General features: G+C 39.9%; 1 protein-coding gene across 1 annotated transcript; it reads left to right on the forward strand.

Annotated features, from left to right (window-relative positions):
- Positions 1–708: 708 nt before the first annotated feature.
- Positions 709–7,330, forward strand: zc3h12aa (zinc finger CCCH-type containing 12Aa). Its single transcript, XM_079226959.1, has 6 exons — positions 709–765; positions 1,624–2,072; positions 2,528–2,667; positions 4,846–5,080; positions 5,253–5,359; positions 5,482–7,330. Exons 2-6 carry the CDS (start codon positions 1,699–1,701, stop codon positions 6,510–6,512), a joined length of 1,887 nt encoding a protein of 628 aa, XP_079083085.1. The 5' UTR covers positions 709–765; positions 1,624–1,698; the 3' UTR covers positions 6,513–7,330.
- The last annotated feature ends 11,863 nt before the right edge of the window (positions 7,331–19,193 follow it).

The following is a 19,193-nucleotide window of genomic DNA, read 5'->3' on the forward strand; positions in this document are numbered from 1 at the left end:
AAACAAAAGTCCTCCGACATAAAAGTAGCCCCGACATAAAAGTAGCCCTTTGTAAAAATTATTTACATATGTATTGCCTTGTTTGTTTATATATTTTATAGCCATATTTGTTCATTTTCTAGGCATACGTTATGTATGAATGCAGGTATTATACATGTATTATACATGTATTTATTGATTATTTATATATATATATATATATATATACATATATATATATATATATATAATATGATACATACCATGAACATTACAATTAGTGTTACATATTTCTTTAATTTGGTCAATATGTATTGATTAAATGTGCCCTATAAATAAATCAACTTGATGTGTGCCTTTGTGTTTCGGTGTTAATCTCTAATATCTCTTATCAGAGCGAATTAAGAGTGGATTTAATTTAATGTCCTGCGTTTATTGCCAGTGTCATCGCCTAAAGGGACGGCGGCAAACAACAAAGGCGATGTAAAATAGCCGAGACACGCACACACACACAAGGAATGAAAGAAAAACAACTGGTGTAGCCAGTAGCGTGAATGACTGACAGCCAAAGGAAAACGAACACTTTATCTAATCTCTGCGTTATGCAAATATGTCGAGGCTCGGCGTGCCTCTGTCAGGAGGAGGAACAGCAGAATAAATAATTTTCCAAGAGGGCGGCGCTATGGAGTCCGAACCGTGTCAAAGTTACTGTAGTTCACAACATCCACGGGAGTTGTAAGAGTGACTTCTGCTGAAAAACGGGGAGAAAGAAGACGAGCAGTGGAGGTAAGTTGTGGTTGTGGGTTCGCGTCCCGAGAGTTGTTGACGAGGAGAAGCTGGTGCCTATAACCTGGCGGTCAGGTAGCGGTGGAAATGGCACCTCCGTCAGTCCCTTGAAGTACAGGGACCATTAAGAGTTGTTTATGTTTCCGTTCAGGGGACATAACGCGCGTTTCTTCCTGGTTTTCCAGCTGACTTCGTTCGAGCAGGCTGAGTGTATTCATAGTGGGCCTGACGTCGGGCTGCTTCTCCTGGAACCGTGTGGTGGACGAGTCTTTTTCATTTGACTCAAGTCTTTATCAAACTACATCAAATTACATGTCTGAATGAAACACGAATTTGTAGCTTAATCAGATACACTAAATTATAATATATAGAATAGAAGTTGTGAGTATATATATATATATATATATATATATATATATATATATATATATATATATATATATATATATACTTAAAATGAAGCAAATCAAGTTTGAACTGATGATAATTGTCATTTTCTGGATTAATCAATTCATCTTTTAGTCTGTAAAGCGTCACATAAATGTCCATCACATAATCTGTGAGCCCGAGGTGGCGTCCACGAATGGGTGGTTTTGTTCAGGAAAGGGATGGGCCTGATATCACCCTGAGGCAGTGTAACCCGGAAATATTAAATTTACTGTAGTTAAGTTACAACAAAAGAAGCTAATTCTCACATTTGGTGAGACTGATTTTGTTCAGTCTAGTGGAGATGTCAGAGTTTCCAATAAATAACAAATGTTGGGTTAAATGACGCAATAGTGAAAGATAAAGGGAAAACTAAAGGTTAAATTATGTAAAATAAACATGTATTCTCATATAAATATAATTTCCCTTCAGTCAGTCAATGAATATCATCCCGAGGCCGTGTAACACGTCGTCTATGCTGCTGAAAAGACGCCCAGATGCTCCAGGATGGATCAGGCACTTCCCAGCCAGAGCTCAGTGTTGGACCTGCTTGAACCGGATAGCGAGGAGCTCCAGCTCAGAGTGGACTTCTTCAGGAAACTGGGTTACCCCTCAGCAGAGGTGAAGGCTGCTCTGAGGAAGCTGGGCCTGAGCACAGACACCAACTCAGTGCTGGGAGAACTGGTTCTGAGCAGGACCGGCGCTGCACCCTGCATGCCTAGTTTTGATGGCGATGACATTAGCACGGGCCAAAAGGACCCACTGCTGCCTCCCAGTTGGGCTTTTGGACCCTGCAGAATCAATCTACAACTTGGAGACCGGAAGAACACAGACACAGAATTGAGGCCTGTTGTTATTGACGGCAGCAATGTTGCAATGAGGTAATCTTGATATGCTTTTTCCTCTCTTTTATGGGATCATAGATCATTTTGTTGAATCTTATTTAACAATTGTCAAAGCTACGTTTTACTTCTTTGAACCACGGCAGCCTGAGGACCGTAAATTGTCTGTCAAACAACGTGTCGGACTGCAATCATTCATTGCCGTGGCGTCATTAAACTTCGACCCTGAAATATGCATTGTTGTGTTGCTTTAAAAAGAGGAGGTGTTTGTCACCCTGCCCGTGCATGTTTCTGTAATGGATACTGCTACAATATGCAAATTCTAGGCACACGCCTCAAAATCTCCACCACTCAATAGATATGATGTGTTCCACAGGAAGTTCACAGTGAGTAATAGCCCGAGCCATTCAAAGGTGTGTGGTGTTTATAAAGATTAACTGAAGTTGTACTTCTCCCTTTCATATCTATCTTCTCTCCCTTGCTTATTTTTACAGCCATGGCAACAAGGAAGTGTTCTCATGTCGTGGTATCCAGCTTGCAGTAAACTTCTTTCTGGACAGAGGTCACAATACTATTACCGTGTTTGTTCCCACTTGGCGCAAAGAGCAGCCCAGACCGGACGGCCCCATAACAGGTGAGGATACAAGAAGTGCATACGACCAAGCAGACAGATGGTTCTCATCAAGCAGAGTAGTGTTAAATCAGCCTCTCAGTCGGAGCAGAAATAACCCCATTGGCTAAACCATAACCAAGAGGCAAACCTATTTTTCATTCCTGGCCCTAGCAGTCATACATTTGAGTGGCCAGCTGGGATGCAGGGATAACTAGCTTGTGTTTTAAATGAATAGCCACAGCACAGGAATTCACACTCTTAGCATACAGGGGATAGTAGAGGTAGAAATCACAAATCCTTTTGCTATTTCAAATTCGTTCAGTTTAATTCAAAGATTTGTTGTCACCAGGCGTTAACCATCAGTTCTGAACAGTGAAGCCAATGTGTAAGTACCTTAAACCGGCATTTTTTCTAATGGACTTCCCTGGTTGCAAAAGCAATTCTGATTGTATAGAAGTCTATGACAAAATTATCCTTCTTACTTGATTTATTACCTCAGTAAATATTGGAAACATCATATTATGGTCCCAAGTCTTCTTCAATACAGTATCATGCAGGGACCAATAGTCCTGTTTAAAGTCAAATAGACAATAAAGGAGGGTATGCAATAACCTTGTTATTGACAGGTCGCTACCAGAGCCGTATACGGCGTCACACCTCCACAGTCCAAATATGGGCACTTCCGTTCAATGTCTCTTACCAAATAACACCTCCACAAATAATACCTGACTGACAAAATAAAAGTATGAAATACCAGCATTGGGGAGACAAAATATGTCGATGTGTATGCCAGTCACTCATTGACTCTCAGACAATAAAGAAGCAGTCTATTCTAACAGGATTTTCACTGATGACATAAATACTGCCACTTCACTTAATACCAAGACTCAGCTTTAGAGGTGTGGTAAGGAGTATTAAGCACATTTTCCAAATTGTTGAACTCCAGGAATCAGTGGTTCTTTTGCTTTGCTTTTGAAGACATTTGTGTTCCCCTTTACAGAGCTTTTGCTTTTTTAAAGAAATGTGATAATGACCAAATCTTCTCTGGAACTGTAGCTTTAGCAGGTATGCATAATACTGTAACTGAGAATTAATCCCACAATAGCCATGAGCTACTGTTTCCATGTTGTCTGAGGCAGAACTACTGAACACATGACAAAGCCATGAGGCAACACGGTTAAGATTGTGAAACAGGGGATTACTCAAATGGCTACCAAGTTATGGTTTCCGAATAAAACCAAGACAACAGCAAGTGTGGGCATACGCTACGAACAATTTGCTCTAATAGTTTCTGTTTCAGTAGAACACAGAAGAGCTCTACTTTACCGACAGCTGAGTTCCTATGGGTTTTGGGTGTATCTGACAAAGCCAGATTGATATCACATCTACAACATCGCTTTTATCCAGTCTTAATGGATCATGGTTTCAAGCTATTCGTGCTTATCTAACCTTTGGCACTTTCAATAACAACTACGTAATGAAGGGTGGGCCATCTTTTAAAAATGGATGCATCCTCTCTCATGATTCAGTATCTGTGCAGACAGTGTGGAGCAATCTAAAGCATCTATGTTCAATCAAGGAAGTAAAAGTTGGCTCGCAGTCATTCCTGGGAAAGCCCCACCAGGAAGTACAGCTGTGTTTTTTTCTGCGTGTAGATTATAGTTAACTGCTGTCAGTCATCTACAGCAAGAGGTTAAGTGGAGACAGAGGCACTTAAGTTAGAAAAGTGCCTTTAAGTGTTTGAGTGCATTGTCTGTATGGCAGTAGCTCAGCCATTCACATGTCTAGCCTCGACGTAACCCGGCCTCCTTGTTGATACATACAAATTGCATGTTTCATTTCACTTCTTCCATGTGTAATATGCCCCTACAGTGTGTGTGTGTGTGTGTGTGTGTGTGTGTGTGTGTGTGTGTGTGTGTGTATTATGTTTTCAATCACTCAAATTGCAGTGAGAGTAATACAATATTATGTAAATATTAGATAGTTTGTAAAGGTGATACCTTATCTGATGTCTTTTGTCTGGGATTGATTTCTTTTGTAAAATGCTTTTGTGTTTTTTGTATCATGAACGTGTGGTTGTGGTTCACGGCAAACGTGTGTCATTTTACATAACAAAGGTTATCACTTTATAAAAATACAAGTACCTCCTCGTCACTATATCACCACAGCCATCTGACTCATGACTGTTTCAACTTTCAGATCAGCACATCCTAACGGAGCTTGAAAAACGGAAAATAGTGGTCTTCACTCCATCGCGCCGGGTTGGTGGTAAGCGAGTGGTTTGCTATGACGATCGTTTCATTGTCAAGGTGGCGTATGAGTCCGATGGAGTGATTGTATCCAATGACACCTACCGTGACCTCCAAGGAGAAAGACCTGAGTGGAAGAAATGCATTGAGGAGAGGCTCCTCATGTTCTCCTTTGTGAATGACAAGTAAGCAATTAGCCTGTTTTTCTTCCTAGGCTTGTGAGGTTCCACATTTTTCTTCCATGAATGCTATTTAATTGGGTTCCAGAGGGCATATTGCATCTTAAGGGTGTAATCAGGGAAGCTTTATTATGCAGCACCCAGTTGATTTGTCACAAGTGCATTTTTTTTTTTTCAGATTCATGCCCCCAGATGACCCTCTGGGTCGCCATGGACCCAGTCTTGACAACTTCCTTCGGAAAAAGCCGCTGCCTACAGAGCAAAAGAGACCGCTCTGTCCTTATGGTAAATTGTGATTAGCATAGAGCTCCATTCCTTTAGAGGTTTTGGACAACGAAGTAAACTGCTTCCCAAATTAGCTTATCTATAATTTATGTGTACCTGTGTGTCCGTTTTGTTTTCCTCAGACAAAAAGTGTACTTACGGTATCAAATGTAAGTTCTACCACCCAGAGCGGTCAAACCAGTCCTACCTGTCCTTGGCTGATGAATTGAGAGAAAAAGCCCAGATTTCTACTGTAAAAGAACAAAGGAATGCCAGAATATCACCCAGACAGCTTCAGTCTGATTTTGGGCCAGCTCATGATGCATTTTCCCATCCTAAAGACTCAAACGCAGAGCACACAAGAGACCAGCAAAGTTACTCCCATCCCAGTCAGGTTCGTGAAAATACACTGTACTGGGAGGATCCTAGAAAAAATCAAAATCATATGCCCTGTCCTGTAACAGGAAGCCAGGGTCAGAAAGAGTGGCCTGTGCTGCACTCCATGCCAAATCATTACTATGCCAACATCTCTCACGATTACCTGGATTCTGGCCTTGGCTCTTATGAGAGTCAGTACTCTGACTATTCAAATTGCCTCAACAACTCCCACAGGCTCAGGCCTCAGCAGCAAAGTGCCCTCGATGGACCCAGACATGCCCCAGTGCATTTGGAGACAAATAACACCAGCCAGTCTTGCAGGTGCTGTTCCCACCTAGTGCCAGCTCACCAGCAACACCATGGAGACCAGGGCACCAAGGGTCAACCCAAATACGACACCTACCCGCCTCACATGTTCCCGGCCAGTGTGCCAAACCAAAACAGCCTCCCCAGCCATGTCCCTTACGGTGGAGCCCCACATCATCAGCAACATTACTGGTCTGATCCTTTTCAGGGGCTGCCCCAAGCCAGGACATCATGTGTTCTCCCCTCTTCGGCCCACTCATCACACCCTCACAACTGCTCTTACAAAGGCCAACAGTACCACTCCTGGGGCCAACAACAGTCGTCTTCTGCTGCGTACGACCCACAAAGGTTGGAACTCCGCAAGAAGCTGCAAGCCATCTTCAACCCGCAGCAGGTGGATACAGTCATGGAAATGTTTCCTCATGTGATGAATGCGGAGAAACTGGCTGCAGAGATTCTCAAACTTAAGGCTCAGAGAGGAATATTCTGATAGTTCTTCTGATTGTTTCCTTCCCTGGTGTCTTCCTTCATCAGAACTGACATGATTCTTGTGTTGACTCTCTATCATAGCGAACGAGGAAGCGCTTGAGAGGCTTGAAAAGTGTTTATAGTTGAGTGATTTTAAATTATTATGAATAATAATTGAAAATATGTTTCCTTCTGTGCAATTTGCCTTCCTATTAATGCATTCTGTGCAATGCATTTGTATGACATTGTACTCAAATGTGACCCTATCATCCAATGATTTGGATGTAAAGTGCCTCTAGACCAAAACTATTTATGACTGAGTTTTTAGAGTTTTGACCTTTGGTGCATATTGCGTCAAATGTGTCAAATATTTATCTTCTTTCCAAAAATAAGTTGTCATAAGTAAGAAAACGCTGTATAAAGTATTACATTATATCTTATGTTCAAAACAGTTCTCCAGAACAGCGTGTTGTTCAATAGTATCTCTGTGAGGTGGAGCTACACCATATTACAATATGCTGTGGCTAGCCGAAGGATTCAGCTTGTGTCAATCCAGTCATAATGAAACCTGACCTCACAAGGAAAATGAGGACAATGCTTTGACACTAGCAAAAGGAATTTGCTGGTGTGTCACCACCCTTTCTTGTAATCAGCATCAGTTTCATGATACAATCTCAGAACAAGTGTTGCTGTAATATTACACGTGTATTTGGATCACTTTGCGATTAAAAATGACAATAGAAATATGGAATTTAATTCTCATAAACATGCAGATTTATGTTCTCATAGAAATGTATACTGTGAGATAAATGCATAGTTAGCGTATCTAGGAATAAAATAATCACAAAAATGTAAGTGTTTGATATGTGTGTCAGTTAGGTTAAAGCTGTACCAGTCTTTCTTGAGCTGAGCTAATTCAGTAAATATGTCTCTAAAATGTCGTAGAAGCTTAGCATTTCACTCGTGCTTAATTCAGACCATATTGCCGAAGATTCCTTCCAAACTACGTCTCCTACACACAGACCTGCCTACTACAACCATTTTTCTGAAAAAAAATTAGGGGAAGCCCAAGGGTTTTACGAATTAAGAAATGCTCTTCAGCTCATGTTGCAAGCTTGACCAAACAGAAACTTGTTTCCACTGTGCAAGGGGAAAGGTTAGTGTGTGTGTGTGTGTGTGTGTGTGTGTGTGTGTGTGTGTGTGTGTGTGTGTGTGTGTGTGTGTGTGTGTGTGTGTGTGTGTGTGTGTGCGTGTGTGCGTGTGTGTGCGTGTGTGTGTGTGTGTGTGTACTCAGAGACAGACTGACATCAGTTGAACAAACTGTTCTGGAGTGTTGAATGCGTTGATTCCTGTAAATTTTGGTAAACACATTCATGGTCCCCAGAGGAGGAATTGTAATCACTTTGAGTACCTGACTATTTTGGTTTATGCCCAAATACCTACTAATGATATTCTCATCGTACCCTGCTGTATTTTGTGTTAAGTGCTAACTATTGAATATTATATGCTAACACGTTAGATTAACATGGTGAACATGGATAACATTATACCTACTAAGTAACATGCTATCATCATTGTGAGCATGTTTGAGCATGTAGGACCCTTTTTAGGAGCATTCACGGCAACATATTTAGTTCACTGTGCTCAACTGGTTTGGAAGACCATTGGTTTTCCAAACCTGATTTTATATTTCAGCATTTCTCGGTGAGATTAAGACACCTTTTATTGCTCGTTTTGTGAGCAGACGAGTCCACCAACTAACTCAACAAAAGAACAGCAATTACTTTTTGCAACACCAACATTACTGACCGTCTAAGCTCACACAACGGAAGTACTTGATGACATGGTATTTTTATTGGGAATAACAAAGGAAAATACATCCGTTTTATGTATATTGTTTGATACAAAGACTTTTCTCATTATTTGTTAAATCCATGCATGTATAATGCAGTACTGTTCTGCACTCTGTTAGCACTCTTTCTATGCATCCTAATGGGAAGTTCTACATCAGCAGTCTGTACTTCTGGTCATTCCCATGCCATCAGTAGTTTGTGGAATGATACAAAGGCGCCATAGCCAGGCTTGCTGCAAAGGACAGAAACAGAAATATCAAAATATTTAGAATGGCCATGAGAAAACTTAATTTAAAAGGTTCTCCAGACAATATGCAGGGCATTAATATAGAAGCAAACAATCAATTACAATGTAAATATATTGCACTAATGGCACCGTTCACTGCAACCTGCTGGCTTAGCCGTCGCCCTGCATTTTGTATGAAGCACTTTTAAAATAAAATCTTTCTTTAGTTAATAAGTAAAACATTCAGCAAAGGGCACATAAAAGTGGTTTTAAAGATATGTATTTAATTTATCCATGTCTAGGATATAATAGTTCATGTGCGTATTATACTTCATTTGAAAATGTGTTGTTGATGTAGGCAAATGAGTTCAGACCTCACATACCAAGTTTACCCCTTATCTCTTAAATGCTGTACTTTGAGGCTGACAAGTTTATCACTTAACAGAAGTTGTTTAAGTGTGTCTGGAGGCATTGTTTGGCTGTTGAATACCTATGGACCACAGTCACTTCATACCGAGTAACACTTGTGTGTGATTTTATGTGTTTATTCCAGGCTTTTTGGAATCATACTTTAATATGATTTAACAGATGATCCTGGCAGAACATTAGAAGTTATTCTAAATGAACTGCGTGAATCTGAAATGTGATATCTGAGTGACGCAGTGGTGAACACAATAAATCCTAGGGAAGCACTGAATGTCAGGGTTACACACCCTGAGACATTAGGAGACTGCATGTTGCTTGTGTTCACACAGTAAGAAAATGAGACCAGTTACCATTCAAAGTAGCTAAATCCCCCGAGGCTGCCATCATGCAATCCGTGATCAGGTGTCTGCAGCTCCACCCCAAGGTGGAGATCTGCCTCCCCCTGCAGGTGACCCATGTAACGAATAGTTCCTGTGCTGATCCGTCCAGATGGCAGCATGATCCTGACCCGGTGACCCAACTCTAGGTCCATAGGGGAATGGGGTACAAACACCCGGTGAGGCCCTTTGGACGTCCTCCATGATCTCACACTGGAAGGAGAGGGGTAGCGTTAGTAATGCAACAAAAACAGAGATGATACATTTCAAGTATTTAGAACTTTAGAAACATCAGTGCTATTGAATAATGTACACTGAGTGTTCTTTCTTTGCTGAAAATACCTACATTTCATTGTGAAGTAAAATAATATTGATTACATTCGTAAAACATGCAGTATAGTTTGACAGTTTGGTAAATACACTTTGTCAAAAAGTTAGCATTAAAAGATTGATGAACACATAATTAATTTGGTGTTGATTAGTGAGCTTTAAAGTTAGCTGTTTCCCAGTGTCCATGCAGTCTGCTAAATTAAGCCGTACAGATAAGTGTATGGTCAATCTTCTCATCTAACTCTCTGACAAACTATTAAGGGCTGCACGCCTGCACCTGGTTGCTGAGGAGGAGGAAGGTCTCGAGCTTAGTGCCAACGATAAGGATAACTGGCTGCCTGACAAACTGCTTGCATAAGTGTCACCTCTTGACGACACCTCTGAACCTCTGTGTTGGTACATCCTTCTTGAGACACCACCTGTTAGTGAGAAACAAGCAGTTGACATCATTATTGAATTCAAAAGCATGATTTCATAAAAACACTTCTAAATGAGCTCAGTGTGTCATTTACTTGAACATTCCTCCAAGGCGTCTCCATTGTCCACCCCTGACTCTCCATGCTCATCACAACCGTCCACATTCACCAACAGTCCAGCCGGAGAGGCCAGCTGAGGAAAAGGAGACAAGGTATCGTCACTGAAGTCCATTGGTGGAAAGTAATACAGTACTAAGTAAGTAAGGTTTGTTCTGAAAGTTCTCAAATTTTTCAGAGTATTTCTCTCCCATGGTATTGCTACGTTTACTTAAGTCAATGATTGCATACTTCTTCCACCTTGTCATAGGCACAACTTCCACCGCACACACATATTCACAAGCTCACCTGATTAAGTAACTCTCCCTGTTTTCTTTGCAGCTCTGCAAACCTCCTCTCCCATGATGCTCTCTCACAGGCGACCCTAGTCTTGAGTGACAGTATCTCCTTCTCAGTTTTGGTCAGTCTTTGGTAAAGGCCTGTTGTACGGTCGGGGCTGCCTGGGATGGCTGCTATTCCTTTACTTTCAGACCCTGACAAATTAAGTCAAATGGGATCATCAAATTGTATCTTTATTTACACGTGCTGACGAGATTTAAAGCAGATTTATAGCAGTATGCAGATTGACCTTTGGCTCCATAAACTAAATAGGACAATACAACTTGTTGTTGGTTTACATCCAACCCTGATAGATGTGATAGATAGACTTTATTTCATTTACTGAAATTCATCCTTACCCACAAATTGTTTCAGCTGTCGGCTCGTGTCTCGTATATTGTGACGTTCCCTTGGCAAGAATTTGATTGCATTGTATGGGCATATCTGAAATGCAAATAAATATGGTTTATATCCACCATAAAAATTTGCCCTTGTCAAAACGTGTTAATAATGAGATGTCCAGATTTAAATGACACATTTCACAGAGCAAACACTCACCCAAAGGAACCTGCAGGTGCACAGTATTCCCTTGAATGTCCATGTAAATGCATTCCACAGGATATATGCCATCATGTTGAAGCATGTTCACCTCACATTGGGATATTCTGACTGGGTAAAGAAATACTGTTAAGGTGAATTGACAGTAATGCGGGGATGTAATCTGAAATGATATTGATCTCAACATTACCGTGTATTGACGATAGTTTTACTGGACCGTGGTATAATGAGTTCAAAGGATCAGGTGTCGGCTGCTAAAGGAAGAAGGCTATGCCATCTGTAATTGGATGCTGCCACGCTATGACCGAAACAAACACACATCAAAACATAGATGGAAGCCTACTGTTGGGAAATGAACAGACAGAGCGGGACACTGACCTTTGCCAGAAGCTCAACTGTAGGATGGAAGGAAACAATCCCATGCGGGGTCATAAAGAGACGATAGTTCCCATTCCTGCTCAATGGGTCTCTGTCCTAGTCCATGTTGAATGCTAATGTGGCGCACTGACCTGTTGCTATATGCACCACGTCTGTGCGAACAGTGCTGCTGACGACTGCTGGGGAGGTAAATCTTGTCTAATCCTCTTAGTCATGCAGTTACACAGCCCAGTTCCATTCAGGCTGCTTAATTTGGGCTACTGAGCCTTATCTATAAACAATGTGAATAAGCCTTCACATGCCCTGCAACTGTTACCCCTGTTGGAGGAAGGAGGATTCAGTGTCAGCATCCATCTGCTCCGTCTGTCTTTCGATTCAGTTGTAAGAGCTGAAGTGATAATAAACAAATGTTGGGACAAATATTACTTGAATTTCCATTTAATTTGCAACATACTTTACTTGCATTTCCAGCCGCACCACATATTAGTTTTTTATTTACATGGTCCAGCTCTTCATTGCTGTTTTTGGTAGCACTATATAATAACTACACACTATTTAGCATTAGTAAAGCATGAGTAAACACTTAATTCATCATTTATAAAGCATTGTTCCAACATGAACACTCATTAGTAACTAATTAGTATGCAATTCATAAACACAGTTATAAATGTTTTATTCTTGATTAACAAGCTTGACTATTATGCATTTCATGATTGGGTTTTGATCTTTGAAATGATCGAGAAATGATCGATACTCCATTTGTAAGCAGTATGCTAGCCAATATGCTAGCTAGCAAGCTAGCGTACTGGCTAGCATACTGGCAGTCATGTCCTGAGACAGGCAGGCACCAATCCAGGTGATAGCGAGATTCTCATAATCAATCATTTGTACCAGCAAACTGAAAAACATGTCAACACTGGTGCCAGTGAAGGGCACATCACCTGGCCAGCATTATATCTGGTGCGGGCCACGGTGGTGACATGTCATCAACACGGGACACACGTTTACGCTCTAGGACCCGGTGTGTTACCACCATCCCATGGTCCGGGTCAAAAATAGCGCCGGCCAGATGATGTGATGCCCGTCAGTGGCATGAGTGTCAAGTATGTTAGAGTTTGTTGGCACTTACATCTTATTGATTATGAGTATCTAGCTATCACCTGGACTGGTCGTCTTACAAATGAGGTGACGCGTGCCGTCTCAGGACCTCTAGTTAGTGACAAGCTTGCTAGCTTATGATACCCATAATCAAAAATCAATAATATGTATGTGCCAGGAAACACTCGTGCCACTGACAGGCATCATCCCCCATCACCATCATATGGATGTTCTTTATCACTTTGTGTTGTGTCTATTTACCTTTTCTGTTGAGAAGATAACTGAGCCTTGTGTTAGCTTTAAGGCACTGCTGGCCTTAAAGCTAACGTGTAAAAAAAGCTAATCTTAAAGCTAATGTGTTGTAAAGCTGACTATCTATGCTTTACAACACATTTATGAATGACATTGAAAGGCACTGCTGGCCTTTCAATGTCATTCATAAATGTGTTGTAAAGCATAGATAGTCCTGACTTTCGATGGGGTCACACAAAATACTTAACTAATATTTAACTAACGACTAGTGACTACCTGAATTAATCATGAGTTGCAGTATTAAAACACATTTATAAAGCACATGTTAACCATTAGTGCATCATCTATGAGTCCTTTATAATTGTTTGCAATGTATATTACTTAATTTACAAATGGGGAATCCGTCATTTATAAAGTATGAAAACCCAATCATGAAATGCATACAAGTCAAGCTTATTAATTAAGAATAAAACATTTATAACTGTGTTTATGAATTGCATACTAATGAGTTACTAATGAGAGTTCATGTTGTATCAACGCTTTATAAATTATGAATTAAGTGTTTACTCATGCTTTACTAAAGCTTATTAGTGTGTAGTTATTATAAAGTGCTACCTTGTTTTTTGTTTTTTACGTGCAGTAAAATATAACAACACAGGGGACTGTAGACTTCAGACCCTTTTACTCGATGACCACGGAGGTATGTGGACATAGTTAAACAAATACAAAATACAATACAACAATAAAGAGAAATGAGTAACAAATAAGTTGAGGAAAACAATCACTTTGTGGTCAGTGTAACCTGGGATGCCATTAATATTATAACAAACGTAGCAATATTGGTTAACTTGTTAATTAGATGCTCTAAAAGCTGAAATCATTTTCAAATATACTTAGACTAATTCTATGGAATCAATTAACTGTACCTGTTAAGGGTTTCTTAAAAGTTCGGTCAAACTATTAATTATAATATTTTTTTATTTTTAGTCTTGTGTATCATTTTATATGATTGTTCCTAACAATTTTTTGACATATGTATCTTTGGTAACTTTGGTATCTCCACTAAATTGATAAATAAAGCTCAGTAAGTCTTAACAATGTTAGGACAAACAACATTAGTTAGTAAAAACTGAACTGTGGGTCCAGTAGAATTAAAGATAAGGTTCATAGAGCCCATTTTAGCTGCAATGTTTGGACCGTGCAGCTGGATAATGATTCTAAACATACAGACAAGGCAACCAAGGAAGGGCTGGTTAATTCTACTGACCACCTCCTTTCTCCAACATGCTGTTAATTTAGTGTGTGTTAGTTATTTGTAATTAGTTTGTGATACCTTGATTAAACACTAAGCACAAGATCTACTAAAACCATAAAGACGTTGAAACTATTTGAACCTTTAGGCCCTTTTATAACTCTTCTATTTTGATTTAGTGGTGCATTTAGTACTAATGAAGCAAATGATCAATACATCAAATTACTCCAAACGCAGGGCTTTGGGGCCTCTTTGGCTTGCTTGGAAAACAGAGCGTGTGGCAGAGCGTCGTTGGTGAAGAAGTGTCTGCAATGACATTTGCAGCCTAATATATTAGATAATAGCTTTATCATTTTTAATTTCTTAAAAATGATGTGGATGTTAACACTCAAATTAGAGCTGAAATTTGATAATGTCCCCTTGCCCTGACTTTATTTATTTGCCATTGTGCCAGAGCATGAGCTACGTCCGGCCTGCACACTAAAAGGCTGGTATTGGGTTAGCAATGTTTTACCAGAAATTGGATTTGCATATAATATTGCACAGAAGGTTTATAACCATGAGGCCAACACCCAGTAAAATGAGGGAAGTGATACTGTAACTGAGACCTTCAGTCTCACTGTTAGGAAATCAACTATGAAAAGGGTTGATTCTCCTATTGATTATAATACAATAGTCTTTGGTTTCAAACCAAAGCTGGGCATTTAAGTGAAATGTGAGCCTCTAGGCAATATTTATATGGTTAATTGCCGTGTGTGTAATAGCCGTATAAGATCAGCCCTTATATGGTCAGCTTCCGTTCAGGTGGGCTGCGTCTATTTGTTTCACTCAAAGAGGCAGAAAAACATTTCTGCAAAAAAAAAAAAAAAAAATTTTGGGGACTGTGTAAACATGATTGTAATTCCGAAACGGTTAATGCGATAGCTTTGTTATATCCTTTGAATTAAAGCTGAAAGTATACACTTTAAGCACAGATTGACTGTGCCATTTCAAATCTGTGTAAAGTTGTGTAAAGAGGAAAATAAGAATAATTGTGTCACAGTCCATATACTTATGGCCCTGGCTGTACATGCAAACAAACGGAACCAAGCAGTACAAATCCACATCACCAGTATCAAACAATAACAATGATATCTGAGTTACTCATAGTCACTCTTTTGTCGATGAATCTGCAGCATGTTGGCAGACAACAGTGTTTTTGTAGAGGTCCTTTTGGAATTATACAAATAATTTACACAAAAATGATGCGTTATGTGATATCGAGGGAAGATAAGCCAAGTTGGCAGTCCTGAATAGAAAACCATGTTGATTACTGTAAATAAACAACTGCATGCATGTAAATGTGTTCCCAATAATATGTGAGGATAAACAGTATCTATGTGTGTAGTGTGTGAAAACAAATCTCCTGGGACAATGAAGACTATATATTCGCTAAAAGTTGATAAATGGAGGAATTATGAATGAATTTTGCTTGCATCCTTATATGTAAAGAATATGTTCACTGTGTGTGTGTGTGTGTGTGTGTTGGTTCTGCTCCCTTCCTGGCACTCTCTTGATTACGGCTAATTCCCCTCACCTGTCCTCCACAGCTGTCTTCCATCAACCCCTCAACTCCACAGTATATTTATTCATGTTCTCCACACACTCATTGCTCTATTAATTCTGTTGCAGTCGTGGTTGCAAGCTTGAGGCCATTCCAGCCGCCTTCCCGTGCGCTGCCGCATCGCTCCAGTCCACGTCTCCCCACCGACCTGTGAAGCTGGCTGCCGGATTCCTCCTCACAACTTCATTCTCTGCTTCCAGTTGATAAACCTTCCTTATCACTTCACTTACCTCTTGTCCTGCGTTTGGTTCCCGGCTACATCGTAGCATTGTTGAAAAGGTTAATGGTAAATTATACAATTTCATATCCAACCGCAGTGTTACAATTGTGTGGGCACATGTGTTAACTATTACCACAGTTTCTAGTCAAGTGAAAGATTACCATATTTTGGGAGAATATATATTTAAGCATTGGATGCATGTTAAGTTATGAAAGGAGCACAGTAAGTTATTACCTTCAGAATTTTCTTTCTAACGACACCTTGAAAAAGCCAAACACTGCAGACAACTTTTCATGCGTTTCAAGAAGCTGCAAGGAAAAAAGGTCTTTTGTCACCTGAATTGTGCAACTGCCTTTTGTGTCGTGGCCAAGAATTCTTCGTTCTTTAGGCCACAAAGAGCTGATTGTGGTCTGTGGGGGCTTTATGGCTGACGGAGAGAAGGGGTCTGATTTCACATTGTGTTGAACAGAAACCAGCTCCCTATACAATTCCCCCCTCAGGGCACTGAAATCTCACCTGCACTCTTATAGACTCTCAAAGGCCTAATCCACTGAGTTATTTGAGTACATCTTTAAATGTTGGTTGCACAAGGTTATCGTTACTAAAGTAACCCAACGATGTGATTTATTGTAAAATATCATCTGTTAAATTGACATTGAAGTGGTATCAAACGGTATTTCAAAGGTTGAAATGGTGATTCAAAGTTAATTATGTAGCACAATACAGTGTAGAAGAGTTTTACTAAATGTGGTTTTCTTTTTTGGGTGGGGAATTATTTATCACGCTGGATTAGTATTTAGATGAAATATTTGATTTGTTTCCTCCTGGGTTGACCAGATTACAGGACCAAACTCGTAACCAGTCAAAGGGATAATTATGAATCTGGTGCTTTCAGTTTTGTTAATGCTGGAATTTAACCAGCACATTATGAAAATGTCTAATGTACCTTTTCCAGGTGTCATTACGGCATCGAATCTCTTGAGACCCACCCAGTAACTGCAGGCCGTTAGTCTCCTCCTATCGCACCAGTGTAGCTGTGCAGGTGAGTTTCCCCTTCTTACATCGCCACTTCAGTGCTGTTGGCAGGAAGCACAAGGGGGGAGGTGACGGACAGCAGCAGAGAAAGGGATCTCCAGAGAGGGCGCTCATTCACTTCAACCACAGCTGACTACAAAAAATCTCTACAAACTGCACCACAGGTGAGTGGACTTTTCATAGAAAAACTACAGATTTAAAAAAGAAAACATTTCAGCATGATTGAAATTCAGCTAAATAATGCTTTGATGTTTGTGCGCAGGGTGATGCAGGTCAACAACAGTGGTGCTATTGTAGCCAGCGACTGCTACGGCAGGAGAATGCTGTGATGTTTTGATTTTTCTGTTACAAATGATATTCTTATGCATTATCAGAATGTTATAATATTGTCACTCACCAACAAATATTTTGATTTAATTGAGTGTCGCTTTGAGTCAATCCAAGAATTCCCTCTATTCCATTAATTATTTGTATCTTTTTTTTTTTTTTAAAGATGACTTATTATTCAGTCTCATAAACAATATGCTTAAAATTATCTTTTGGCTGATTACAAAATGATTCACTAAACATTGCGGTTTTCTGTTTATAGCGTCTCTACCTCCAAAAATAGACTCATTTATGCCCCTTTATTTCAGTCTCAGGAATACAGTATACCCAGCAGGTTCTTTGTTTTCATTTAACGAGTCTAATAATTAGGCCTTGGCCTTGATTCACCAGTATAACATGATGAAAGTGTATAGGGACCAACAGGAAGATTTTCTTTGCAGCATGCATAAAGGAACTACGCTTCCCTTTTTCCAGTTAAACTCTGCATTTTCACCTGGAAGCCAACATGGCCAGTGTTGTCACTCAGTTTCTAGGGTGAAGAGCCCAAAGGACGCCTTGCTAGGGAGAGGGGAAAAAACAAGCCGTGCTGCTTAGCGGTTCTCCCAAGGGGACTGGTGGAGGAACAAACACATTTTAATTGTGTTCACTGATAAACCACTGTCACACAGGATATAATGTGTCACTGCACAGAAATAAGCTGGACCTCATGAGGGGGTGACAACTGATGCAATTTGCTTATTATGCTTTAAATTAAAATGGTTTGACCAAATATTTTGTTTTACTTGTGTGAGAAACCTTGTAAGTGCAGCTTTATATCTCACATTTATACATGTCTTATAACTCATCCAAACAATTATGAGATCAGTTTCACCGGAACAATTAGAGGATTGTAAACAGGAGACACAGATGACTTGGCATTCGCAAATCAAAAGAACTGCTCGGGTGAATGCAATGAATAAGCACGTTTATTTGCTTAGTTTTATTCTGCAAGCAGATACTTGTCATTGTTTGTACTGTCTAAAACGTTGTGGACATTATAGCAGAATATGTCAGCTGTTTCATTCATAATGTGCATGTTTGACAATTCCCTTTACCAGGACATGGCTTCATTACAGGCTGGACAAAGAGCTCGTTTCCGTTCTGCCAATGTGACAATGGCCTCCACTACTTTTATAAAGGACACAGGTATGAGTGCGTGTTTGCCTTTTTTAATATCAATGTCGGTAGTCCTCTGCATACTCTCAGGTTTGGAGTTTTTTTATGTTTTAACATTTTGTCTTTTCGGTCTGATGTTTCTGTTTTTAGGTGGCGCTTGTGTAAAATGTTTATGCTGCCATCTTGGCCAGGAACCCCTTTTAATGAGATTTGATAAAATATAATAAAAGGGTACTAAAGTCATTTCATTTACATGGCCCAAAATCACATTTGTCAATGTATGACACCCTTTAATCCTTAAATAATATAATTCAAAGAAAGGAAAATTTCCCCAAATACATTTACCTGGGTAAAAAGAATAAATAAAACTCAGGATGATCTACAGAGGCGGTATCCCTCTAACAGACCGGACAGAGTTACAATCGTATAGAACGGTGGTTCTCAACTCGTCTTGCTGCGGGACCCTCCATCACCTCTTAATCACAAGGAATATTTTCAACTTTTCATATGTATTTAATGAAAAGATGTTGCAGTTTGAACCAGAGTACAGTATGCCAAGTTTAACAAATGACCAGCATGGCAACGCAAGAGAGAAATATTCCCTTTTGCACTCTTAGCTGCATTTTAATTAAAAGCCCCACGTGCATCTTCAGGACACAAGGTAATTAAACAATTCAGTAACGTCAGCCTTAACAGACTTTTCATGCACAAACATGAAATAAAAATCCAACTACTTAGAAGTTTAAAAAAGACTCAAATTCT

This window comes from Taurulus bubalis (genome assembly GCF_910589615.1).
Source record: "Taurulus bubalis genome assembly, chromosome: 12".
Classification (NCBI taxonomy): domain Eukaryota; kingdom Metazoa; phylum Chordata; class Actinopteri; order Perciformes; family Cottidae; genus Taurulus; species Taurulus bubalis.